Raw genomic sequence first — 27,500 nt, 5'->3', positions numbered from 1 at the left:
CTCTCTCTCTCTGTCTATCCCCTCTCTCTGTCTATCCCCTCTCTCTCTCTGTCTATCCCCTCTCTCTCTCTCTGTCTATCCCCTCTCTCTCTCTCTGTCTATCCCCTCTCTCTCTCTGTCTATCCCCTCTCTCTCTCTGTCTATCCCCTCTCTCTCTCTCTGTCTATCCCCTCTCTCTCTCTCTCTCTGTCTATCCCCTCTCTCTGTCTATCCCCTCTCTCTGTCTATCCCCTCTCTCTGTCTATCCCCTCTCTCTGTCTATCCCCTCTCTCTCTCTCTCTGTCTATCCCCTCTCTCTGTCTATCCCCTCTCTCTGTCTATCCCCTCTCTCTCTCTCTGTCTATCCTCTCTCTCTCTCTCTGTCTATCCTCTCTCTCTCTCTCTGTCTATCCTCTCTCTCTCTCTCTCTGTCTATCCCCTCTCTCTGTCTATCCCCTCTCTCTGTCTATCCCCTCTCTCTGTCTATCCCCTCTCTCTGTCTATCCCCTCTCTGTCTATCCCTCTCTCTGTCTATCCCCTCTCTCTGTCTATCCCCTCTCTCTGTCTATCCCCTCTCTCTCTCTCTCTGTCTATCCCCTCTCTCTCTCTCTCTGTCTATCCCCTCTCTCTGTCTATCCCCTCTCTCTCTCTCTCTGTCTATCCCCTCTCTCTCTCTGTCTATCCCCTCTCTCTCTCTCTGTCTATCCCCTCTCTCTGTCTATCCCCTCTCTCTCTCTCTCTGTCTATCCCCTCTCTCTCTCTCTGTCTATCCCCTCTCTCTCTCTCTCTGTCTATCCCCTCTCTCTCTCTCTCTGTCTATCCCCTCTCTCTCTCTCTCTCTATCCCCTCTCTCTGTCTATCCCCTCTCTCTGTCTATCCCTTCCCTCTTCCTCTCTCTTCCTCACCCCGTCTCAGCTGTTGTCGTAGGGGCGGACAGGGTGGTTGCTAACGGTGATACGGCCAACAAAATCGGCACGTACCAACTGGCCATCGCCGCAAAGCACCATGGGATCCCGTTCTACGTGGCGGCGCCCAGCACGTCATGTGACCTGAGTCTGGAGAGCGGCCGGCACATTGTCATCGAGGAGCGCCCCGCCGAGGAACTCACCAGCATCAACGGAGTACCCATCGCTGCCCCAGGTGTGTGTAGGGGTGGAAGTGGGTGTGTGTGTGTTTGTGTGTGGAGGTGGGTGGGTGTGCGATGACAGAAGACAGACCGTGCGTTAATGAGGTGTGGAGAAGCTAGATGGTGATGGACAGACAGCGGGAGACAATGGCAGAGGGAGAAACAGACAGATTGATAGAAACATAACAGTGATAGAGCTGGGGAGAGAGATAACAGTGTATAGTGGTAGAGATATAACAGTGTAGTGGGAGAGAGATAACAGTGTAGTCCCTGGGAGAGAGATATAACAGTGTAGTCCCTGGTAGAGATATAACAGTGTAGTCCCTGGTAGAGAGATATAAAGGTGTAGTGGTAGAGATATAACAGTGTAGTGGTAGAGATATAACAGTGTAGTCCCTGGTAGAGATATATAAAGTGTAGTCCAGTGTAGTCTGGTAGAGATATAACAGTGTAGTGGTAGAGATATAACAGTGTAGTCCCTGGTAGAGATATAACAGTGTAGTCCCTGGTGTATAACAGTGTAGTGGTAGAGATACAACAGTGTAGTCCCTGGTAGAGATATAACAGTGTAGTCCCTGGTAGAGATATAACAGTGTAGTGGTAGAGATATAACAGTGTAGTGGTAGAGATATAACAGTGTAGTCCCTGGTAGAGATATAAACAGTGTAGTGGTAGAGATATAACAGTGTAGTCCCTGGTAGAGATATAACAGTGTAGTCCCTGGTAGAGATATAACAGTGTAGTCCCTGGTAGAGATATAACAGTGTAGTCCCTGGTAGAGATATAACAGTGTAGTCCCTGGTAGAGATATAACAGTGTAGTCCCTGGTAGAGATATAACAGTGTAGTCCCTGGTAGAGATATAACAGTGTAGTCAGTATATAACAGTGTAGTCCCTGGTAGAGATATATAACAGTGTAGTCCCTGGTAGAGATATATAACAGTGTAGTCCCTGGTAGAGATATATAACAGTGTAGTCCCTGGTAGAGATATATAACAGTGTAGTCGCTGGTAGAGATATATAAGTGTAGTGTAGTGACCCTGTAGAGATATAACAGTGTAGTCCCCTGGTAGAGATATATAGTCCCAGTGTAGTGGTAGAGATATAACAGTGTAGTCCCTGGTAGAGATATATAACAGTGTAGTCCCTGGTAGAGATATATAACAGTGTAGTCGCTGGTAGAGATATATAACAGTGTAGTCGCTGGTAGAGATATAACAGTGTAGTCCCTGGTAGAGATATAACAGTGTAGTCCCTGGTAGAGATATAACAGTGTAGTCCCAGTGTCGTAGTGGTAGAGATATAACAGTGTAGTCCAGTAGACAGGGGGACAGTGTAGTGGTAGAGATATAACAGTGTAGTGGTAGAGATATAACAATGTAGACAGACAGACAGACAGACAGACAGACAGACAGGGGGGACAGTGTAGTGGTAGAGCTATAACAGTGTAGACAGACGGGGGACAGTGTAGTGGTAGAGCTATAACAGTGTAGACAGACATGGGGGACAGTGTCGTGGTAGAGATATAACAGTAGACAGACAGACAGGGGGGACAGTGTCGTGGTAGAGCTATAACAGTGTAGACAGACATGGGGGACAGTGTCGTGGTAGAGATATAACAGTAGACAGACAGACAGGGGGGACAGTGTCGTGGTAGAGATATAACAGTAGACAGACAGACAGGGGGGACAGTGTCGTGGTAGAGATATAACAGTAGACAGACAGACAGGGGGGACAGTGTCGTGGTAGAGATATAACAGTAGACAGACAGACAGGGGGGACAGTGTCGTGGTAGAGATATAACAGTGTAGTGGTAGAGATAAAACAGTGTAGACAGACAGACAGACAGGGGGGACAGTGTCGTGGTAGAGATATAACAGTAGACAGATAGACAGACAGTGTCGTGGTAGAGATATAACAGTAGACAGACAGACAGGGGGACAGTGTCGTGGTAGAGATATAACAGTAGACAGACAGACAGGGGGACAGTGTCGTGGTAGAGATATAACAGTAGACAGACAGACAGGGGGGACAGTGTCGTGGTAGAGATATAACAGTAGACAGACAGACAGGGGGACAGTGTCGTGGTAGAGATATAACAGTAGACAGACAGACAGGGGGGACAGTGTCGTGGTAGAGATATAACAGTAGACAGACAGACAGGGGGGACAGTGTCGTGGTAGAGATATAACAGTAGACAGACAGACGGGGGACAGTGTCGTGGTAGAGATATAACAGTAGACAGACAGACAGGGGGGACAGTGTCGTGGTAGAGATATAACAGTGTAGACAGACAGGGGGGACAGTGTCGTGGTAGAGATATAACAGTGTAGACAGACAGTGTCGTGGTAGAGATATAACAGTGTAGACAGACAGACAGGGGGACAGTGTCGTGGTAGAGATATAACAGTGTAGACAGACAGGGGGGACAGTGTCGTGGTAGAGATATAACAGTGTAGACAGACAGACAGGGGGGACAGTGTCGTGGTAGAGATATAACAGTAGACAGACAGACAGGGGGGACAGTGTCGTGGTAGAGATATAACAGTAGACAGACAGACAGGGGGGACAGTGTCGTGGTAGAGATATAACAGTAGACAGACAGACAGGGGGGGACAGTGTCGTGGTAGAGATATAACAGTAGACAGACAGACAGGGGGGACAGTGTCGTGGTAGAGATATAACAGTAGACAGACAGGGGGGACAGTGTCGTGGTAGAGATATAACAGTAGACAGACAGGGGGGACAGTGTCGTGGTAGAGATATAACAGTAGACAGACAGACAGGGGGGACAGTGTCGTGGTAGAGATATAACAGTAGACAGACAGACAGGGGGGACAGTGTCGTGGTAGAGATATAACAGTAGACAGACAGACAGGGGGACAGTGTCGTGGTAGAGATATAACAGTAGACAGACAGACAGGGGGACAGTGTCGTGGTAGAGATATAACAGTAGACAGACAGACAGGGGGGGGGGACAGTGTCGTGGTAGAGATATAACAGTAGACAGACAGACAGAGATATAACAGGACAGACAGGGGGGACAGTGTCGTGGTAGAGATATAACAGTAGACAGACAGACAGGGGGGACAGTGTCGTGGTAGAGATATAACAGTAGACAGACAGACAGGGGGGACAGTGTCGTGGTAGAGATATAACAGTAGACAGACAGACAGGGGGACAGTGTCGTGGTAGAGATATAACAGTAGACAGACAGACAGGGGGGACAGTGTCGTGGTAGAGATATAACAGTAGACAGACAGACAGGGGGGACAGTGTCGTGGTAGAGATATAACAGTAGACAGACAGACAGGGGGGACAGTGTCGTGGTAGAGATATAACAGTAGACAGACAGACAGGGGGGGGACAGTGTCGTGGTAGAGATATAACAGTAGAGTAGACAGACAGACAGGGGGGACAGGGGGAGATATAACAGTGTCGTGGTAGAGATATAACAGTAGACAGACAGACAGGGGGACAGACAGGGGACAGGGGGGACAGTGTCGTGGTAGAGATATAACAGTGTAGTGGTAGAGATAAAACAGTGTAGACAGACAGACAGGCAGGGGGGACAGTGTCGTGGTAGAGATATAACAGTAGACAGATAGACAGGGGGGACAGTGTCGTGGTAGAGATATAACAGTAGACAGACAGACAGGGGGGACAGTGTCGTGGTAGAGATATAACAGTAGACAGACAGACAGGGGGACAGTGTCGTGGTAGAGATATAACAGTAGACAGACAGACAGGGGGGGGACAGTGTCGTGGTAGAGATATAACAGTAGACAGATAGACAGACAGGGGGGACAGTGTGTCGTGGTAGAGATATAACAGTAGACAGACAGACAGGGGGGTGTCAGTGTCAGTAGACAGATAGACAGATATAGAGATATAACAGTAGACAGACAGACAGGGGGGACAGTGTGTGGTAGAGATATAACGTGGTAGAGATATAACAGTAGTGCGTGGAGACAGACAGGGGGGGGGACAGTGTCGTGGTAGACAGACAGGGGGGACAGTGTCGTGGTAGAGATATAACAGTAGACAGACACAGGGGGGCAGTGTCGTGGTAGAGATATAACAGTAGACAGACGGACAGGGGGGGCAGTGTCGTGGTAGAGATATAACAGTAGACAGACAGACAGGGGGGACAGTGTCGTGGTAGAGATATAACAGTAGACAGACAGACGGGGGACAGTGTCGTGGTAGAGATATAACAGTAGACAGACAGACAGGGGGGACAGTGTCGTGGTAGAGATATAACAGTAGACAGACAGAGGGAACGGTGTATTCTCTGGAGAATTGTGACACGTGTCTCTAATTAAAGAACTCTGGAGGAGCTCTGTGACATCACAGTAATTATATTATCCTATCCTTTAATGGAGACTGTTCCCCGGGGTGTTCCTGCTCTCTCTCTCCTTCTCTTCCCTCCCTTTACACCCTCACTCTACCATTATCTACCTCCCTTCCTTCTCCCCTCTCTTCCTCTGTCGCTCTCTTCCTCCCCCCCCCTGTCGCACCTCACTCTACCATTATCTACCTCCCTTCCTTCTCTTCCTCTGTCTCTCTACCGTCTCACCCTATCCCCCCACCCCCTAATTTATCCTGCTCTCTCTCTCCTTCTCTCCCTCCCTTTACACCCTCACTCTACCATTATCTACCTCCCTTCCTTCTCCCCTCTCTTCCTCTGTGTCTCACTCCTTCTCTCCCCTCCCTTTACACCCTCACTCTACCATTATCTACCTCCCTTCCTTCTCCCCTCTCTTCCTCTGTCGCTCTCTACCGTCTCACTCTAACCCCCCACCCCCTAATTTATCTTGCTCTCTGTCCCTTCACCCGTCTCTCTCTCTGTCTGCCCTCCTCTCTCCCTCTCCAGGTATTGATGTGTGGAACCCGGCGTTTGACGTGACCCCCCACCAGCTGATAACGGGGGGCATCATCACAGAGCTGGGGGTGTTTCTGCCCTCGGAGCTGCAGGCAGCACTCACCGGCCGTCTCACTGCCCTGTAGACGGCGCTATTACCACCCGCTGGCCGCCGTGCGCTACTGCACCTTAATATTCCTGCTCTCACTCTCTCATACGACTTCCACGTCCTCACACACACAAATGATGTGGAAGTCCAGTTTTGTTACATTTACACACACAGTCAGTGTTCTACAAACTCACACGTTTTACGTGTGTCTCACACACACATCAACACAGGAACTCAGACACACACATCAAACCCACTCCTGTCCCTCCCTCTCTCTCCTCTCTCTGGTCTCTCCTGTCTCTCTCCTCTCTCTGGTCTCTCCTGTCCCTCCCTCTCTCTCCTCTCCTGTGTTCATCTCCTGTCTCTCTCCTCTCTCTGGTCTCTCCTGTCCCTCCCTCTCTCTCCTCTCCTGTGTTCATCTCCTGTCTCTCTCCTCTCTCTGGTCTCTCCTGTCCCTCCCTCTCTCTCCTCTCTCTGGTCTCTCCTCTCTCTGGTCTCTCCTGTGTTCATCTCCTGTCTCTCTTCTCTCTCTGGTCTCTCCTCTCTCTGGTCTCTCCTGTCTCTCTCTGGTCTCTCCTCTCTCTGGTCTCTCCTGTCCCTCTCTCTGGTCTCTCTCTCCTCTCTCTGGTCTCTCCTGTCCCTCCCTCTCTCTCCTCTCTCTGGTCTCTCCTGTCCCTCCCTCTCTCTCCTCTCTCTGGTCTCTCCTCTCTGGTCTCCTCTCTCTGGTCTCTCCTGTCCCTCTCTCTCCTCTCTCTGGTCTCTCCTGTCCCTCCCTCTCTCTCCTCTCTCTGGTCTCCTCTCTCTGGTCTCTCCTGTCCCTCTCTCTCTCTCCTCTCTCTGGTCTCCTCTCTCTGGTCTCTCCTGTCCCTCTCTCTCTCTCCTCTCTCTGGTCTCCTCTCTCTGGTCTCTCCTGTCCCTCCCTCTCTCTCCTCTCTCTGGTCTCTCCTGTCCCTCTCTCTGGTCTCTCCTCTCTCTGGTCTCTCCTGTCCCTCCCTCTCTCTCCTCTCTCTGGTCTCTCCTGTCCCTCCCTCTCTCTCCTCTCTGGTCTCTCCTCTCTGGTCTCCTCTCTCTGGTCTCTCCTGTCCCTCTCTCTCTTCTCTCTGGTCTCTCCTGTCCCTCCCTCTCTCTCCTCTCTCTGGTCTCCTCTCTCTGGTCTCTCCTGTCCCTCTCTCTCTCTCCTCTCTCTGGTCTCTCCTGTCCCTCTCTCTCTCTCCTCTCTCTGGTCTCCTCTCTCTGGTCTCTCCTGTCCCTCTCTCTCTCTCCTCTCTCTGGTCTCTCCTGTGTTCATCTCCTGTCACCGACAGAACGAACCAGTCTCCTTCAGAAGAACTGGCCTATACTACATCCTGATCAGATCAGAGTTCTCCAAACAGTTAGGAATGAAAAATGTAACAGTTATACCCAATCACAATATTATATATTCACATGTAGTTTTCTCTGGAAAAGTGTTTCATAGAAATGTGAGTTTAAGAAAATTGACGACACTTGATTGCTGAAAATACATTGGTGAGTCTCAAATAGCACCTTATTCCCTTTATAGTGCACTATTTGACTACAGCCCATAGGCTCTAGCCAAAAGTAGTGTACTATATAGGGAATAGGGCTCTAGCCAAAAGTAGTGCACTATATAGGGAATAGGGCTCTAGCCAAAAGTAGTGCACTATATAGGGAATAGGGCTCTGGTCTAAAGTAGTGCACTATATAGGGAACAGGGCTCTGGTCTAAAGTAGTGCACTATATATGGAACAGGGCTCTGGTCTAAAGTAGTGCACTATATAGGGAACAGGGCTCTGGTCTAGAGTAGTGCACTATATAGGGAACAGGGCTCTGGTCTAAAGTAGTGCACTATATAGGGAATAGGGCTCTGTGCCTAAAGTAGTGCACTATATAGGGACTAGGGGGGTCATTTGAGACACAACCATTACCAAAGTAACTGAAATTAGAACTATTCAAACCAAAACAAAGCAAGTTGACATTATCTCGAGCAAAACCTCTTTAGTCAGCTGATGCGTATAACTTGTGGCTACCTCCCTATACCTCACATAATGTCTGAACCTCGCTGGTCCAATCTGTACCGTATCGACCCCGACCCCCAGGGTTATCAAACCTCTCCTCAGACGTTTCACAATTCTGTTGTAGCCCTGAACGAGGTCGCCTGATTCACCTGGTCGAGGGCTTGATGATTAGTTGACAAGTTTTTTTTTTTTTTACCTTTAGTTTACTAGGCAAGTTAAGAACAAATTCTTATTTTCAATGACGGCCTAGGAACAGTGGGTTAACTGCCTGTTCAGGGGCAGAAAGACAGATTTGTACCTTGTCAGCTCGGGGATTCGAACTTGCAACCTTTCGGTTACTAGTCCAACGCTCTAACCACTAGGCTACCCTGCCGCCCTTGAATCAGGTGAGCGAGCTGTAGACCTGGGTCCCAGAGGAGAGGTTTAAAAACCACCGCCCTACTGTACCATATCAGACTACACAGAATACACAGAAACACTATATATACTCTCAACACCAATCTCCATCTTATTAGGCCTGGACAACAAGTCAAGCAAAATAAACCCTTTTTCCTCTTGGCCCGAGATGGAACTCTCGGCTTTAAACAACAATTGAATGGAATGTTGATGTTTGTTCTAAAGATTGTATTTCTATGATGTACTGAATGTCACAGGGGCCCTGCACTGCTCAATGCCTTTCACCACCAGCACCACCGCTCACACACAGGACAGGACAGGACAGGACAGGACAGGACAGGACAGGACAGGCAGGCATCCCGAATGGCATCCTATTACCTAAATGGTGCACTACTTTTGACCAGAGCTTTGGTCGTAAGTAGTGCACAATAGAGGGAATAATGGGTTGTAATTTGGGACAGGTCCCAGGACAGCAGGCTAACAGGGAGGAACGTAGTCCTTCAACCCCCCCCCAGAAAAAAAAATGCAAGGTGGCGGTCCGAAAGTTGCCTGGCTACCCAAACTCCTTGCTCTAGTGAACCGCTAGGCCACGCCCATGAACGTTAGTTTCTTCTCCGCAATGAGACTGGATCTGAGAACGATTTCTAGAACGCAAACACATTCTAACCATTCTGATTAGTCCCACAAACCGATGGGTTGGGCCAGAGTCAGAAAGGCGGCGTTTTGAAAATTCGTCATTGGCTTTGATACTCTGATTGGTTAGAGATGATCCAATCGCTGATGACTTTGTTTTTTTACAACACCCCTCATTATGTCGTCGCCACAAACGCCTTCAACGATGGCAGTCTGACTGAAGTATGTAGCCAACCTAGAGCAGAGGGGGAAAATGTACAGTCGTTTGAGTTGTCAGGCAAGTCTGGAAGGTCAGAGGTGAAATACATCCCCAAATCCACTACTCTACTACTCCATCATCCCTCATTCGGAAACCTCTGATCTCTAAACACACCACACCTCCTCGCCCATTGGACCATTTCTGGTCCACACCAGGCATTCTTATCTAGAACTTTCCTGTCAAAAAAAATAATACATTATTTTGAATTCTAGAATCCGTAGTGTCATAACTGTTCCATATTCTAGAATCGCAGTAGAACAGAGACCCCTCCATCCCCAACCTCTCCCTGTCAAACTTACCCCTCTCTCTCTCTCTCTCCCTTCCTCTCACAGCGATGCTGTTGGCTGTCAAATCACATAAGGGTCTAGAATCAAACACCACTGTTGTGTTTTGGGGTTCCTTTCTTTGTCTTTTATTTTGAGAAACTGAACTGGAATAAATCAGAGGGGAGAGTTTTAACGGTCGAGAACAATGTAGCAACTTTGTCGCCATCCGTAGATTGTTATGTTGAAAACTTTTTAAAAAGGGTACGAGAATCCGTTTGTCTCTTATCATGAAGACTTTTGTTGTTGTTGTCGTTGACTGGAAACCAGATGCTGTTCTGTGTTAACATTTCACCCCTTGTAGTCCGGGGCATTGTTTGGCATGACAAAGAGTGGAAGGATGGCACGAACAGACTGGTAACCAGGCTACTCTTGTTTGGCTGTGATCAGTTGTTTTATTGTGGTGATTCTTAGTGATAAAGCTGTTGTTAATGAGACTACACTGAGAGGCCTCCTCGACCACACACACATATTATCACACACACACACACACACTGATAAAATGTCAGGATAGACTGTGTTTAATTGGAATTATCTGCCAGTCAGTCACCCAAAGGTTCTGTTTATTTAGCAGGCTCAGGGATGTGTCCCAAATGGCACCCTATTTCCTTTGTAGTGCACTATTTTTAACCTGGGCCCTATAGGGTTCTGATCAAAAGTAGTGCACTAATATAGGGAATAGGGTGACATTTGGACGCATACTAGATCTAGACAGAGGACACCCTATTGAATAGTGTAAAATATCTCCTACTCTCTGTACTGAGGGCATCTTAAGAGGCAGTAAATCCCCAGTGTACTGTAGGAAACCATCTGTCCTTCCTCTTGTTCTCCGTCCCCAATAACCACACTAGGATACTATCTAGTATGCACGGGCTGAATTGCTTCATACTAAGTAGTATGCAAGGGTGGATACTTCGGGACATGACCTAATGAGTCTAGTTTTTGGGAGAGGAAGATGCCAAATTAAGTGCCAAATGCAACGCTATCATCACTTCTACTCCCTCTGAGATTTCAACCAACGGGAGATTGTCCTGATGACCGGGTGTTTGTGAATAAGCCAATAGGAAGCATGGCTGGTGATATTAGTGCGGGTGGGGGTGTAGTCGATTAGAAGGCCTCTTTCTACGTGTAGTTATGTTATTGTTTATATTCATATCTGGGGTTTAGTTTTGTATCATGTGGAAATAGTTCAAAAATTGATGTTTTTTTAATATGAATATAATGCTGTAAACTGCATACCTGAATTAAGAAGAGATTTCTCTTTCACGACAATACAATAAAGAGTGAACAAAAACATGTCAGCTGTCGGCGTTGTATCTTTTAGGTCGTGGGACATTTCTTAGTACATACAATGATCGCCTATCTAATTTATACATTCATTTCATGTCAAGGTGCATGTTAAATAAGTAATGTATCTAATTTGGCACAATTCAAACATTTTATTGATTCAGTTCAAAAAAATATTCCAGAGACTTTATTTCCGTATTTTCCACAACCTCAGTACTCCAGTATCCCAGAATGCCATGTTGTAACGCCCATCTACATCCGGTCTGGGACAATACGGCGAAAACAGCTTCGAGGCAAGATGGCGCAAGGTAAACAGAAGTTCAAAGCGCAGCCCGGTGGAACCAAGAAACCTCAAAAAAACAAAGGTCCCAGAAAAGGAGGTACGTACAGAGTGAAATGGTTGATGTCTTGTATTCTAGCGATTTCGCCTGGGCTTCGTATATATACTCAAAAAGTAGTTGCGGCGGACATGCTGGCTCAAACACGGGTCAGTGAGGAGACAGTTTCTATTGAAAAACTGCGTGGGAACTAGACTGTCAAGGGTGCGTGCGCCCCCTCAAATGGAAGTCATCATAGCACACTCATTTGAATTGCATCGCGTAACATTGCATGTGCATAACAAGACACATTCGACAGTTGTCCCGATGTTTAGGCCTACTTACTGGCCCTTCTGACAACTTGTGAAGGAGAACTGTAGGGCAGCTTAGCTATTTATAGGGAGATTTGTAATGGCATTATCAGTCACACAAAGATTACACCGTGTCTGGCCTTCACTTCCCCTGCCAGCTAGCTAACCTCGATTCCCTTATGGGCTGCTCCAAATGGAAACTTTGCTTAACTACAGTACTTGTTACGAATCTGTTTGGCTTAAGGGTACAATCTGCGATTGCTACATACATTGCTTCACTTTTCAAGTAAGGTTATAGCCATTGATTCTCGAAGAATATAACTTTTATAAATGCTTCATGATGAGCATAGTTCAAACCATCAGAACCATCCCTCAACGATTTACCAAAACGGAGGCGGGGTGTTGGCTTTGTTATTGTTGGCCCCTTTAACCACAGTGGGTTTTTTGTAAGGGGGTCAATAAATATCTACACTGAGGTTTTATTGTTGGTTACAAATCTCACCCCTCACTTGTTGCTGCTGTTTCACAGGGAGGACGATCGCACCGAAGAAGGTTAAAGTGGTACAGCAACAGCAGTTGAAGAAGGTAAGACAGCAGCTATAGGACAGCAGCTATAAGAGCCCATACTGTCCATTACGGAATAATGGGAGAGTTTAAAATCTACCTGTTCAGGCTGGGGGCTACCACTTGTATACAGGCTGGGGGCTACCACTTGTATACAGGCTGGGGGCTACCACTTGTATATAGGCTGGGGGCTACCACTTGTATACAGGCTGGGGGCTACCACTTGTATACAGGCTGGGGGCTACCACTTGTATACGGGCTGGGGGCTACCACTTGTATACAGGCTGGGGGCTACCACTTGTATACAGGCTGGGGGCTACCACTTGTATACAGGCTGGGGGCTACCACTTGTATATAGGCTGGGGGCTACCACTTGTATATGGGCTGGGGGCTACCACTTGTATATAGGCTGGGGGATACCACTTGTATACAGGCTGGGGAATACCACTTGTATACAGGCTGGGGGCTACCACTTGTATACAGGCTGGGGGCTACCACTTGTATACAGGCTGGGGGCTACCACTTGTATACAGGCTGGGGGCTACCATTTGTATACAGGCTGGGGGCTACCACTTGTATATAGGCTGGGGGCTACCACTTGTATACAGGCTGGGGGCTACCACTTGTATACAGGCTGGGGGCTACCACTTGTATACAGGCTGGGGGCTACCACTTGTATACAGGCTGGGGGCTACCACTTGTATACAGGCTGGGGGCTACCACTTGTATACAGGCTGGGGGCTACCACTTGTATACAGGCTGGGGGCTACCACTTGTATACAGGCTGGGGGATACCACTTGTATACAGGCTGGGGGCTACCACTTGTTTACGGGCTGGGGGCTACCACTTGTATACAGGCTGGGGGCTACCACTTGTATACAGGCTGGGGGATACCACTTGTATACAGGCTGGGGGCTACCACTTGTTTACGGGCTGGGGGCTACCACTTGTATACAGGCTGGGGGCTACCACTTGTATACAGGCTGGGGGCTACCACTTGTATACAGGCTGGGGGCTACCACTTGTATACAGGCTGGGGGCTACCACTTGTATATAGGCTGGGGGCTACCACTTGTATATAGGCTGGGGGCTACCACTTGTATACAGGCTGGGGGCTACCACTTGTATACAGGCTGGGGGCTACCACTTGTATACAGGCTGGGGGCTACCACTTGTATACAGGCTGGGGGCTACCACTTGTATACAGGCTACCACTTGTATACAGGCTGGGGGCTACCACTTGTATACAGGCTGGGGGCTACCACTTGTATACAGGCTGGGGGCTACCACTTGTATATAGGCTGGGGGCTACCACTTGTATACAGGCTGGGGGCTACCACTTGTATACAGGCTGGGGGCTACCACTTGTATACAGGCTGGGGGCTACCACTTGTATACAGGCTGGGGGCTACCACTTGTATATAGGCTGGGGGCTACCACTTGTATACAGGCTGGGGGCTACCACTTGTATACGGGCTGGGGGCTACCACTTGTATACGGGCTGGGGGCTACCACTTGTATACGGGCTGGGGGCTACCACTTGTATACGGGCTGGGGGCTACCACTTGTATACGGGCTGGGGGCTACCACTTGTATACGGGCTGGGGGCTACCACTTGTATACGGGCTGGGGGCTACCACTTGTATACGGGCTGGGGGCTACCACTTGTATACGGGCTGGGGGCTACCACTTGTATACGGGCTGGGGGCTACCACTTGTATACGGGCTGGGGGCTACCACTTGTATACGGGCTGGGGGCTACCACTTGTATACGGGCTGGGGGCTACCACTTGTATACGCGCTGGGGACTACCACTTGTATACGGGCTGGGGGCTACCACTTGTATACGGGCTGGGGGCTACCACTTGTATACGGGCTGGGGGCTACCACTTGTATACGGGCTGGGGGCTACCACTTGTATACGGGCTGGGGGCTACCACTTGTATACGGGCTGGGGGCTACCACTTGTAAAGGGGCTGGGGGCTACCACTTGGGACATACCATCTGAGGAGAATCCACTACGGTCTGTCTCTGTGGGACAAACCATCTGAGGCAACATGCACTGGGATACAGTCAGCACTGTCTACAGATGGAAACCTCTCAGAGAACCTGGACCCTGACAGGACCCATCTTGTAACGCGTGTAACTCATCCGAAAAAGTAGGGATGAGTTGTACTTTGACGGACAAAAACGCAGATCAATGCAGATGTATGTATGTATGTCGACATGTCCTGGATTGTCCCCCAATGAAATGTCCTGCGGTGAGGAATGCTTTTCTTTAGGCGATGATGTAAGTCGTATATGAATGAATCTGTGTGGCTGCTCCCTAATCCCATGTCCCCTGCTGTTCCCCCCCAGGGCCTGGAGGTGGCGATCAGGAACAAGATAGAGGAAGAGGTGACTCACCGAGCCAGTACGAAACTCCACAAGAGACTGAGTATTGTGAAGGGGGCGGAGGTGAAACCAACCCCCTCTAAAGGAAACAACCATCCCAACCACCCTGCACCCAGCACCTCCAAATAACACACTCTGTTATTCTGTCTGTCTGCTCTTGACTGCTTTCGCTGTGGTAGATAGAAGTTAAATGTCTCCCAAATGGCACCCTATTCCCTATATAGTGTTGTACTTTATGAACAGGGGCCCATAGGGCTCTGTCTAAAGTAGTGCCCTGTATAGTGAGTAGGGCGGCATTTGGAACGAATACAATGTGTTTGGCACTGCTGCTCGGACTGACATGAAGTCCTGTACGTCACGGCTGAGTGTAATATCCACGTCTCCAATAGATGGCGCTGTAGTAGTCCAGTTTTGGTGAGTTTTTCTGGTAGACTTGGCTGCTTGCTATCGCCTGCGAGGAGACAAGGAAAGGAGACGAGGAACGTGAGGATGCCAACAGAGGAATATTGAGATGCACCCTAGATAGTCAACGGTCGACATTTGGGATCTCTGTCATGTGTATTGAAGGGGCCATGGAGTATTTAGTTTTGTGTGATTCTTGTCTCGTGTTGCACTGTCTTCAGAACTGAGACACACGTTTCTCCCATATACTGTATTCCAATGCAAAGGACGTGAATAAAAAACTGTGGACATTTTGTAACGTAACAAGAGTTATTTTGTCTTGTATGGGCGTGTGTAGACCTATCCAGACCTGTGTGTAGACCTATCCAGACCTGTGTGTAGACCTATCCAGACCTGTGTGTAGACCTATCCAGACCTGTGTGTAGTCCTATCCAGACCTGTGTGTAGTCCTATCCAGACCTGTGTGTGTAGTCCTATCCAGACCTGTGTGTGTAGTCCTATCCAGACCTGTGTGTGTAGTCCTATCCAGACCTGTGTGTGTAGACCTGTGTAGACCTATCCAGACCTGTGTGTGTAGACCTATCCAGACCTGTGTGTAGACCTATCCAGACCTGTGTAGACCTATCCAGACCTGTGTGTGTAGACCTATCCAGACCTGTGTAGTCCTATCCAGACCTGTTTATGGGTGTGTGTAGACCTAGCCAGACCTGTGTAGTCCTATCCAGACCTGTGTAGACCTATCCAGACCTGTGTAGTCCTATCCAGACCTGTGTAGACCTATCCAGACCTGTGTAGTCCTATCCAGACCTGTGTGTGTAGTCCTATCCAGACCTGTGTAGACCTATCCAGACCTGTGTGTGTAGTCCTATCCAGACCTGTGTAGACCTATCAGACCCGTGTAGACCTATCAGACCCGTGTAGTCCTATCCAGACCCGTGTAGACCTATCCAGACCCGTGTAGACCTATCCAGACCCGTGTAGTCCTATCCAGACCCGTGTAGTCCTATCCAGACCCGTGTAGTCCTATCCAGACCTGTGTGTGTAGACCTATCCAGACCTGTGTAGTCCTATCCAGACCTGTGTGTGTAGACCTATCCAGACCTGTGTAGTCCTATCCAGACCTGTGTGTGTAGACCTATCCAGACCCGTGTAGTCCTATCCAGACCCGTGTAGTCCTATCAGACCTGTGTAGACCTATCCAGACCTGTGTGTGTAGACCCATCCAGACCTGTGTGTAGTCCTATCCAGACCTGTGTAGTCCTATCCAGACCTGTGTAGTCCTATCCAGACCTGTGTGTGTAGACCCATCCAGACCTGTGTGTAGTCCTATCCAGACCTGTGTAGACCTATCCAGACCTGTGTGTAGTCCTATCCAGACCTGTGTAGTCCTATCCAGACCTGTGTAGTCCTATCCAGACCTGTGTAGTCCTATCCAGACCTGTGTGTGTAGACCCATCCAGACCTGTGTGTAGTCCTATCCAGACCTGTGTAGTCCTATCCAGACCTGTGTAGACCTATCCAGACCTATGTGTGTAGACCTATCCAGACCTGTGTGTGGGTGTGTGTCGTCCTATCCAGACCTGTGTAGTCCTATCCAGACCTGTGTAGTCCTATCCAGACCTGTGTAGTCCTATCCAGACCTGTGTAGACCTATCCAGACCTGTGTAGACCTATCCAGACCTGTGTATGGGTGTGTGTAGACCTATCCAGACCTGTGTAGTCCTATCCAGACCTGTGTAGTCCTATCCAGACCTGTGTAGACCTATCCAGACCTGTGTAGACCTATCCAGACCTGTGTAGTCCTATCCAGACCTGTGTAGACCTATCCAGACCTGTGTAGACCTAGCCAGACCTGTGTAGACCTATCCAGACCTGTGTAGTCCTATCCAGATCTGTGTAGACCTATCCAGACCTGTGTAGTCCTATCCAGACCTGTGTAGTCCTATCCAGATCTGTGTAGACCTAGCCAGACCTGTGTAGTCCTATCCAGACCTCTGTAGTCCTAGCCAGACCTGTGTAGTCCTATCCAGACCTGTGTGTGGGCGCGTCAGGTGTTTTGTGTTCATACACTTTCCTCTTTACCTCAGAGCTGCTGTTTAGTGCAGGTCTCTTTCTCCTCCCACACTATGTTTACACTCCCATGATGCTTTGCTCTCAGTGTGAAATTCCACCAGGTGTATATTTACCTCAGTGTGTATTTACCTCAGTGTGTATTTACCTCAGTGTGTATTTACCTCAGTGTGTATTTACCCTCAGTGTGTATTTACCTCAGTGTGTATTTACCTCAGTGTGTATTTACCCCCAGTGTGTATTTACCTCAGTGTGTATTTACCTCAGTGTGTATTTACCCCCAGTGTGTATTTACCCCCAGTGTGTATTTACCTCAGTGTGTATTTACCTCAGTGTGTATTTACCCCCAGTGTGTATTTACCTCAGTGTGTATTTACCCCCAGTGTGTATTTACCTCAGTGTGTATTTACCTCAGTGTGTATTTACCTCAGTGTGTATTTACCTCAGTGTGTATTTACCCCCAGTGTGTATTTACCCCCAGTGTGTATTTACCTCAGTGTGTATTTACCTCAGTGTGTATTTACCCCCAGTGTGTATTTACCTCAGTGTGTATTTACCTCAGTGTGTATTTACCTCAGTGTGTATTTACCCCCAGTGTGTATTTACCCCCAGTGTGTATTTACCTCAGTGTGTATTTACCTCAGTGTGTATTTACCCCCAGTGTGTATTTACCCCCAGTGTGTATTTACCCCCAGTGTGTATTTACCTCAGTGTGTATTTACCCCCAGTGTGTATTTACCCCCAGTGTGTATTTACCCCCAGTGTGTATTTACCTCAGTGTGTATTTACCTCGGTGTGTATTTACCCCCAGTGTGTATTTACCTCAGTGTGTATTTACCTCAGTGTGTATTTACCTCAGTGTGTATTTACCCCCAGTGTGTATTTACCTCAGTGTGTATTTACCTCAGTGTGTATTTACCTCAGTGTGTATTTACCTCAGTGTGTATTTACCCCCAGTGTGTATTTACCTCAGTGTGTATTTACCTCAGTGTGTATTTACCCTCAGTATGTATTTACCCTCAGTGTGTATTCACCTCAGTGTGTATTTACCTCAGTGTGTATTTACCTCAGTGTGTATTTACCCTCAGTGTGTATTTACCTCAGTGTGTATTTACCCCCAGTGTGTATTTACCTCAGTGTGTATTTACCTCAGTGTGTATTTACCCCCAGTGTGTATTTACCTCAGTGTGTATTTACCCCCAGTGTGTATTTACCTCAGTGTGTATTTACCTCAGTGTGTATTTACCTCAGTGTGTATTTACCCCCAGTGTGTATTTACCTCAGTGTGTATTTACCTCAGTGTGTATTTACCCCCAGTGTGTATTTACCTCAGTGTGTATTTACCTCAGTGTGTATTTACCTCAGTGTGTATTTACCTCAGTGTGTATTTACCCTCAGTGTGTATTTACCTCAGTGTGTATTTACCTCAGTGTGTATTTACCCTCAGTGTGTATTTACCTCAGTGTGTATTTACCCTCAGTGTGTATTTACCTCAGTGTGTATTTACCCTCAGTGTGTATTTACCTCAGTGTGTATTTACCTCAGTGTGTATTTACCCTCAGTGTGTATTTACCTCAGTGTGTATTTACCTCAGTGTGTATTTACCTCAGTGTGTATTTACCTCAGTCAAGCACATTATCAGGTAATGCCTTGTTTTTTCAACTGTGTTTTTGCTGGTTTTTTTGGACAGATAGTTCAGCCCAAACCTCACCAGAACATAAAGTCCACAGGTTTCTCGTTACGGCTACAGTTCATTCTACATGCGATCCAATGAACTCGGCACATACATGTAATCCTGGTGCACATACATGTAATCCTGGGCACATACATGTAATCCTGGGCACATACATGTAATCCTGGGCACATACATGTAATCCTGGGCACATACATGTAATCCTGGACACATACATGTAATCCTGGACACATACATGTAATCCTGAGCACATACATGTAATCCTGGACACATACATGTAATCCTGGTGCACATACATGTAATCCTGAGCACATACATGTAATCCTGGGCACATACATGTAATCCTGGAGCACATACATGTAATCCTGAGCACATACATGTAATCCTGGTGCACATACATGTGGGCACATACACGTTTCTCATACTAATACAGTTATAACTCCCTCTACCGAAGAGCATCTAGTAAGACGAGTTACTCAGCGAAATGTTAGATACTACTGCACTGTTGAAGCTCGGAACACAAGCATTTCCCTTTCCCGCAATAACATCTGATAAATATGTGTATGGACCAATAACATCTGTTAAATATGTGTATGGAACAATAACATCTGTTAAATATGTGTATGGAACAATAACATCTGTTAAATATGGACCAATAACATCTGCTAAATATGGACCAATAACATCTGTTAAATATGTGTATGGACCAATAACATCTGTTAAATATGGACCAATAACATCTGTTAAATATGTGTATGTGACCAATAACATCTGTTAAATATGTGTATGTGACCAATAACATCTGTTAAATATGGACCAATAACATCTGTTAAATATGTGTATGGACCAATAACATCTGTTAAATATGTGTATGGACCAATAACATCTGTTAAATATGGACCAATAACATCTGTTAAATATGGACCAATAACATCTGTTAAATATGGACCAATAACATCTGTTAAATATGGACCAATAACATCTGCTAAATATGGACCAATAACATCTGTTAAATATGTGTATGGACCAATAACATCTGTTAAATATGGACCAATAACATCTGTTAAATATGTGTATGTGACCAATAACATCTGTTAAATATGGACCAATAACATCTGTTAAATATGTGTATGGACCAATAACATCTGTTAAATATGGACCAATAACATCTGTTAAATATGGACCAATAACATCTGTTAAATATGGACCAATAACATCTGTTAAATATGTGTATGGACCAATAACATCTGTTAAATATGTGTATGGACCAATAACATCTGTTAAATATGTGTATGTGACCAATAACATCTTTTAAATATGTGTATGGACCAATAACATCTGTTAAATATGGACCAATAACATCTGTTAAATATGTGTATGGACCAATAACATCTGTTAAATATAGACCAATAACATCTGTTAAATATGGACCAATAACGTCTGTTAAATATGTGTATGGACCAATAACATCTGTTAAATATGTGTATGGACCAATAACATCTGTTAAATATGTGTATGGACCAATAACATCTGTTAAATATGTGTATGTGACCAATAACATCTGTTAAATATCGACCAATAACATCTGTTAAATATGGACCAATAATATCTGTTAAATATGTGTATGGACCAATAACATCTGTTAAATATGGACCAATAACATCTGCTAAATATGTGTATGGACCAATAACATCTGTTAAATATGTGTATGGACCAATAACATCTGTTAAATATGGACCAATAACATCTGCTAAATATGTGTATGGACCAATAACATCTGTTAAATATGGACCAATAACATCTGTTAAATATGGACCAATAACATCTGCTAAATATGTGTATGGACCAATAACATCTGCTAAATATGGACCAATAACATCTGTTAAATATGTGTATGGACCAATAACATCTGTTAAATATGGACCAATAACATCTGCTAAATATGTGTATGGACCAATAACATCTGTTAAATATGGACCAATAACATCTGTTAAATATGTGTATGGACCAATAACATCTGTTAAATATGTGTATGGAACAATAACATCTGTTAAATATGGACCAATAATATCTGCTAAATATGGACCAATAACATCTGTTAAATATGTGTATGGACCAATAACATCTGTTAAATATGGACCAATAACATCTGTTAAATATGTGTATGTGACCAATAACATCTGTTAAATATGTGTATGTGACCAATAACATCTGTTAAATATGGACCAATAACATCTGTTAAATATGTGTATGGACCAATAACATCTGTTAAATATGTGTATGGACCAATAACATCTGTTAAATATGGACCAATAACATCTGTTAAATATGGACCAATAACATCTGCTAAATATGTGTATGGACCAATAACATCTGCTAAATATGGACCAATAACATCTGTTAAATATGTGTATGGACCAATAACATCTGTTAAATATGGACCAATAACATCTGCTAAATATGTGTATGGACCAATAACATCTGTTAAATATGGACCAATAACATCTGTTAAATATGTGTATGGACCAATAACATCTGTTAAATATGTGTATGGAACAATAACATCTGTTAAATATGGACCAATAATATCTGCTAAATATGGACCAATAACATCTGTTAAATATGTGTATGGACCAATAACATCTGTTAAATATGGACCAATAACATCTGTTAAATATGTGTATGTGACCAATAACATCTGTTAAATATGTGTATGTGACCAATAACATCTGTTAAATATGGACCAATAACATCTGTTAAATATGTGTATGGACCAATAACATCTGTTAAATATGTGTATGGACCAATAACATCTGTTAAATATGGACCAATAACATCTGTTAAATATGGACCAATAACATCTGTTAAATATGGACCAATAACATCTGCTAAATATGGACCAATAACATCTGTTAAATATGTGTATGGACCAATAACATCTGTTAAATATGGACCAATAACATCTGTTAAATATGTGTATGTGACCAATAACATCTGTTAAATATGGACCAATAACATCTGTTAAATATGTGTATGGACCAATAACATCTGTTAAATATGTGTATGGACCAATAACATCTGTTAAATATGGACCAATAACATCTGTTAAATATGGACCAATAACATCTGTTAAATATGGACCAATAACATCTGTTAAATATGTGTATGGACCAATAACATCTGTTAAATATGTGTATGGACCAATAACATCTGTTAAATATGTGTATGTGACCAATAACATCTTTTAAATATGTGTATGGACCAATAACATCTGTTAAATATGGACCAATAACATCTGTTAAATATGGACCAATAACATCTGTTAAATATGTGTATGGACCAATAACATCTGTTAAATATGGACCAATAACATCTGTTAAATATGGACCAATAACATCTGTTAAATATGTGTATGGACCAATAACATCTGTTAAATATAGACCAATAACATCTGTTAAATATGGACCAATAACGTCTGTTAAATATGTGTATGGACCAATAACATCTGTTAAATATGTGTATGGACCAATAACATCTGTTAAATATGTGTATGGACCAATAACATCTGTTAAATATGTGTATGTGACCAATAACATCTGTTAAATATCGACCAATAACATCTGTTAAATATGGACCAATAATATCTGTTAAATATGTGTATGTGACCAATAACATGTTAAATATGTGTATGGACCAATAACATCTGTTAAATATGGACCAATAACATGTTAAATATGTGTATGTGACCAATAACATCTGTTAAATATGTGTATGGACCAATAACATGTTAAATATGGACCAATAACATGTTAAATATGTGTATGTGACCAATAACATCTGTTAAATATGTGTATGGACCAATAACATGTTAAATATGTGTATGGACCAATAACATGTTAAATATGTGTATGGACCAATAACATCTGTTTAATATGTGTATGGACCAATAACATCTGTTAAATATGTGTATGGACCAATAACATGTTAAATATGTGTATGGACCAATAACATCTGTTAAATATGTGTATGGACCAATAACATCTGTTAAATATGTGTATGGACCAATAACATGTTAAATATGTGTATGGACCAATAACATGTTAAATATGTGTATGGACCAATAACATGTTAAATATTTGTAAGTCGCTCTGGATAAGAGCGTCTGCTAAATGACTTAAATGTAAATGTAAATATGTGTATGGACCAATAACATCTGTTAAATATGTGTATGGACCAATAACATGTTAAATATGGACCAATAACATCTGTTAAATATGTGTATGGACCAATAACATGTTAAATATGGACCAATAACATGTTAAATATGTGTATGGACCAATAACATCTGTTAAATATGTGTATGGACCAATAACATGTTAAATATGGACCAATAACATGTTAAATATGTGTATGGACCAATAACATCTGTTAAATATGTGTATGGACCAATAACATCTGTTAAATATGTGTATGGACCAATAACATCTGTTAAATATGTGTATGGACCAATAACATCTGTTAAATATGTGTATGGACCAATAACATCTGTTAAATATGGACCAATAACATCTGTTAAATATGGACCAATAACATCTGTTAAATATGGACCAATAACATGTTAAATATGGACCAATAACATATGTTAAATATGTGTATGGACAAATAACATCTGTTAAATATGTGTATGGACCAATAACATGTTAAATATGTGTATGGACCAATAACATGTTAAATATCGACCAATAACATCTGTTAAATATGTGTATGGACCAATAACATGTTAAATATGTGTATGGACCAATAACATGTTAAATATGTGTATGGACCAGTAACATGTTAAATATGTGTATGGACCAATAACATGTTAAATATGTGTATGGACCAATAACATGTTAAATATGTGTATGGACCAATAACATGTTAAATATGTGTATGGACCAATAACATCTGTTAAATATGTGTATGGACCAATAACATGTTAAATATGTGTATGGACCAATAACATGTTAAATATGTGTATGGACCAATAACATGTTAAATATGTGTATGGACCAATAACATCTGTTAAATATGTATATGGACCAATAACATCTGTTAAATATGGACCAATAACATCTGTTAAATATGGACCAATAACATCTGTTAAATATGGACCAATAACATCTGTTAAATATGGACCAATAACATCTGTTAAATATGGACCAATAACATCTGTTAAATATGGACCAATAACATGTTAAATATGTGTATGGACCAATTTGATTTGTCTAGAATACTCATGATCTCAGTTCCTGTCAAAACACTTGATTAGGAACTAGATGGACATATACCATATTTATACCATATTTATGATAAACACAAACATCTTACAACTCACATATGAGTGTCTACTAAGACTTGAGAATAAATATAAATGATATAAATTCTAATGTAGTTATAAAACACAGCTTGTTATTATGTTGTTGTGTGGTCCTCCAGGGCAGCAGGTGGCGCTGTGGAATATCTAAGGAACCCTAAGGGCCTCCAGGCAGTGTGGGGAGCGCAGGAAGCGAGGATAAGAGTCTTTGGCCATCAGGTGGTAGACGTGTTGTTGGGCCTCGTGGAATGTGTTGCCTGCAGGCTCCTCCATCACTCTCAGTAGAGCCTCCCTGGTCTCAGCATCCAGGTTCACCTGGCAACAACACACACAATGTTCAGACAACGCCTGTACAACGTGCACTAGCATCCTGTCCAGGGGGTGTACTTCACATCGAGCTTCCTTATGCTACAGAAATATGAGAAATGGGGGGCTCTCGCCCCTCTGGACTGTTCTGGCTCAGACAAGGCTTACTTACTTCTACAACATCCACACAACATCTATACAACGTCTGTGAAATGTATATACAACATTTAGACAGCATCTACACAACACTCCACCTACCTCCTGTGGTGAACCAGGGTTGATGTATTGGCAGTACATAGACTGGGCCTTGGCCCCCTGCTGCCATGGGGGGGTAACCCTGTACTCCTCACAGGCCAACCAGAACTGCAGGTTCTCCTCACTGAACTCAGACTGCAGGAACCAGAGGAAAGCTTTCTGGCCAACTGGGAGGAGGCAGGGGCATTTCAACAAGTCAAACTATACATTGCCACGGAAAGGTATCAGTGTAATTAGAGAAGAGAAGGAGGGAGAGAAAGAGAGAAGAGGGAGAAAGTGAAAAAGAGAGAGAGAGGGAGTGAAAAGAAGGAGAGAGATAGAATAGAGAGAGAAAGAGATGAGAGCTGGATAGAAAAGGAAGAGAGGAAAAGAGAAAAGCGATAGAAGAGAGAGAAGAGAGAGAGGGAGTGAAAAGAAGGAGAGAGATAGAATAGAGAGAGAAAGAGATGAGATGGACTAGATCTTACTCTTGCTGTTGAGTAGAGACTCCAGATCCCGAAGAGTTCTGTCCTCATGGACCCTTTAGAAGAGTCATGAGGTTATAGAGAAAGAGATTAGGGAGAAGCTCTGATGTCAGTTAAACAACCCACAGTTCCTGACGTAACTCAAGACTGCAGCAGCTCACTGGTGTAGAATGGTGGACAGACAGACAGACAGACAAACAGACAGACAAACAGACAGACAGACTACCTGTGTTTGTGATGTGTCCACTCCTGTTTGTCAGCCAGGTGACTCAACTTCACCCGCATCCCCTTTGCTCTGGAACACACACACCACACCACACACACACACACACACATTTAGTTTGTGCTCTATATCTAAAAATCTAATCACATTCGACAATCACATCAACCTTCTCCTTCAACAATCACATCAACCCTCTCCTTCAACAATCACATCAACCTTCTCCTTCAACAATAACATCAACCTTCTCCTTCAACAATCACATCAAGCTTCTCCAACAATCACATCAACCTTCACTTTCAACAATCACATCAACCTTCTCCTTCCACAATCACATTAACCTTCTCCTTCAACAATCAAATCAACCTTCTCCTTCAAGAATCACATCAACCTTCTCCTTCAACAATCACATCAACCTTTTCCTTCAACAAAACACATCAACCTCCTCCTTCAACAGTCACACCAACCATCTCACTCACTCAACAAAACACATAAACCATCTCCTTCAACAAAACACATCAACCATCTCCTTCAACAATCACATCAACGTTCTCCTTCAACAATCACATCAACCTTCTCCTTCAACAAAACACATCAACCTTCAACAAAACCATCAACCATCTCCTTCAACAAAACACATCAACCTTCAACAAAACCATCAACCATCTCCTTCAACAAAACACATCAACCATCTTCTTCAACAATCACATCAACCTTCTCCTTCAACAAAACACATCAACCATCTCCTTCAACAATCACATCAACCTTCTCCTTCAACAAAACACATCAACCTTCTCCTTCAACAAAACACATCAACCTTCAACAAAACCATCAACCATCTCCTTCAACAACACACATCAACCTTCTCCTTCAACAAAACACATCAACCATCTCCTTCAACAATCACATCAACCTTCTCCTTCAACAAAACACATCAACCGTCTCATTCAACAAAACCATCAACCGTCTCATTCAACAATCACATCAACCATCTCCTTCAACAAAACACATCAACCTTCAACAAAACCATCAACCATCTCCTTCAACAAAACACATCAACCTTCTCCTTCAACAAAACACATCAACCTTCAACAAAACCATCAACCCTCTCCTTCAACAAAACACATCAACCTTCTCCTTCGACAATCACATCAACCTTCTCCTTCAACAAAACACATCAACCTTCTCCTTCAACAAAACACATCAACCTTCAACAAAACCATCAACCCTCTCCTTCAACAAAACACATCAACCTCTCCTTCAACAAAACACATCAACCTTCTCCTTCAACAAAACACATCAACCTTCAACAAAACCATCAACCCTCTCCTTCAACAAAACACACTGGTCTCTCTTTAGAAACTATGACGCATCCTCACACAATACACAATACATACTACACACTACATACTACACACTACATACTACACACTACATAATACACACTACATAATACACACTACATACTACACAATACATACTACACAATACATAATATACTACACAATACATAATACACACTACATAATACACACTACATACTACACAATACATACTACACAATACATAATACACAATACATACTACACAATACATAATACACAATACATACTACACACTACATACTACACACTACACACTACATACTACACAATACACAATACATAATACACAATACATACTACACAATACACACTACATACTACACACTACATACTACACACTACATACTACACAATACACAATACACAATACATACTACACAATACATACTACATACTACACACTACATACTACACACTACATACTACACACTACATACTACACACTACACACTACATACTACACACTACATACTACACACTACATACTCCATACCAGGGTAGGACGGCTCATAATAATGTCTGGAATGGAGTAAATGGACTGGCATCCAACCACGTGTTGATGCATTTGATACCATTCCACTAGTTCTGCTCCAGTCTTTACCATGAGCCCTGGCCTCCCCAGTTATGGTGCCACCAACCTCCTGTGCTACACATTTCATACTACACACTACATACAGTACTACATACTTCCATACTCACTTCTCCAAGCATGACGAGGGAAGGGAGGACAGTCCTTTACACATTTTAGCACGTGGGAAGGAAATTAATGAA

General features: G+C 44.0%; 3 protein-coding genes across 3 annotated transcripts in view; 2 read left to right on the top strand and 1 right to left on the bottom strand.

Annotated features, from left to right (window-relative positions):
• The window catches only part of LOC135531879 (methylthioribose-1-phosphate isomerase), a 19,849-nt gene extending 8,849 nt beyond the window's left edge, over positions 1-11,000 (top strand). Inside the window, exons 5-6 of the mRNA XM_064959617.1 lie at positions 895-1,119; positions 5,982-11,000. Coding sequence (XP_064815689.1) covers positions 895-1,119; positions 5,982-6,115 — 359 coding nt within the window. The 3' untranslated portion in view covers positions 6,116-11,000. The remainder of the gene's footprint in view (positions 1-894; positions 1,120-5,981) is intronic.
• A 248-nt stretch (positions 11,001-11,248) lies between these two features.
• LOC135531863 (UPF0390 protein zgc136864-like) lies at positions 11,249-15,273 on the top strand. The gene is made up of 3 exons (XM_064959616.1): positions 11,249-11,371; positions 12,149-12,204; positions 14,543-15,273. The coding sequence occupies exons 1-3, from the start codon at positions 11,290-11,292 to the stop codon at positions 14,705-14,707; spliced, it is 303 nt and encodes a 100-aa protein (XP_064815688.1). The 5' UTR covers positions 11,249-11,289; the 3' UTR covers positions 14,708-15,273.
• Positions 15,274-18,748: 3,475 nt separating this feature from the next.
• The window catches only part of LOC135531847 (regulator of G-protein signaling 4-like), a 9,099-nt gene continuing 347 nt past the window's right edge, over positions 18,749-27,500 (bottom strand). Inside the window, exons 1-6 of the mRNA XM_064959615.1 lie at positions 27,429-27,500; positions 25,351-25,419; positions 25,128-25,180; positions 24,664-24,827; positions 23,037-24,414; positions 18,749-21,737 (exon numbers count right to left, since the gene is read on the bottom strand). The exon at positions 27,429-27,500 is cut by the window's right edge and continues 347 nt beyond it. Coding sequence (XP_064815687.1) covers positions 24,247-24,414; positions 24,664-24,827; positions 25,128-25,180; positions 25,351-25,419; positions 27,429-27,472 — 498 coding nt within the window. The 5' untranslated portion in view covers positions 27,473-27,500 and the 3' untranslated portion in view covers positions 18,749-21,737; positions 23,037-24,246. The remainder of the gene's footprint in view (positions 21,738-23,036; positions 24,415-24,663; positions 24,828-25,127; positions 25,181-25,350; positions 25,420-27,428) is intronic.

This window comes from Oncorhynchus masou, chromosome 5 (assembly GCF_036934945.1).
Source record: "Oncorhynchus masou masou isolate Uvic2021 chromosome 5, UVic_Omas_1.1, whole genome shotgun sequence".
NCBI classification, from domain to species: Eukaryota; Metazoa; Chordata; class Actinopteri; order Salmoniformes; family Salmonidae; genus Oncorhynchus; species Oncorhynchus masou.
This window is presented reverse-complemented; position numbering and strand designations above follow the sequence as displayed.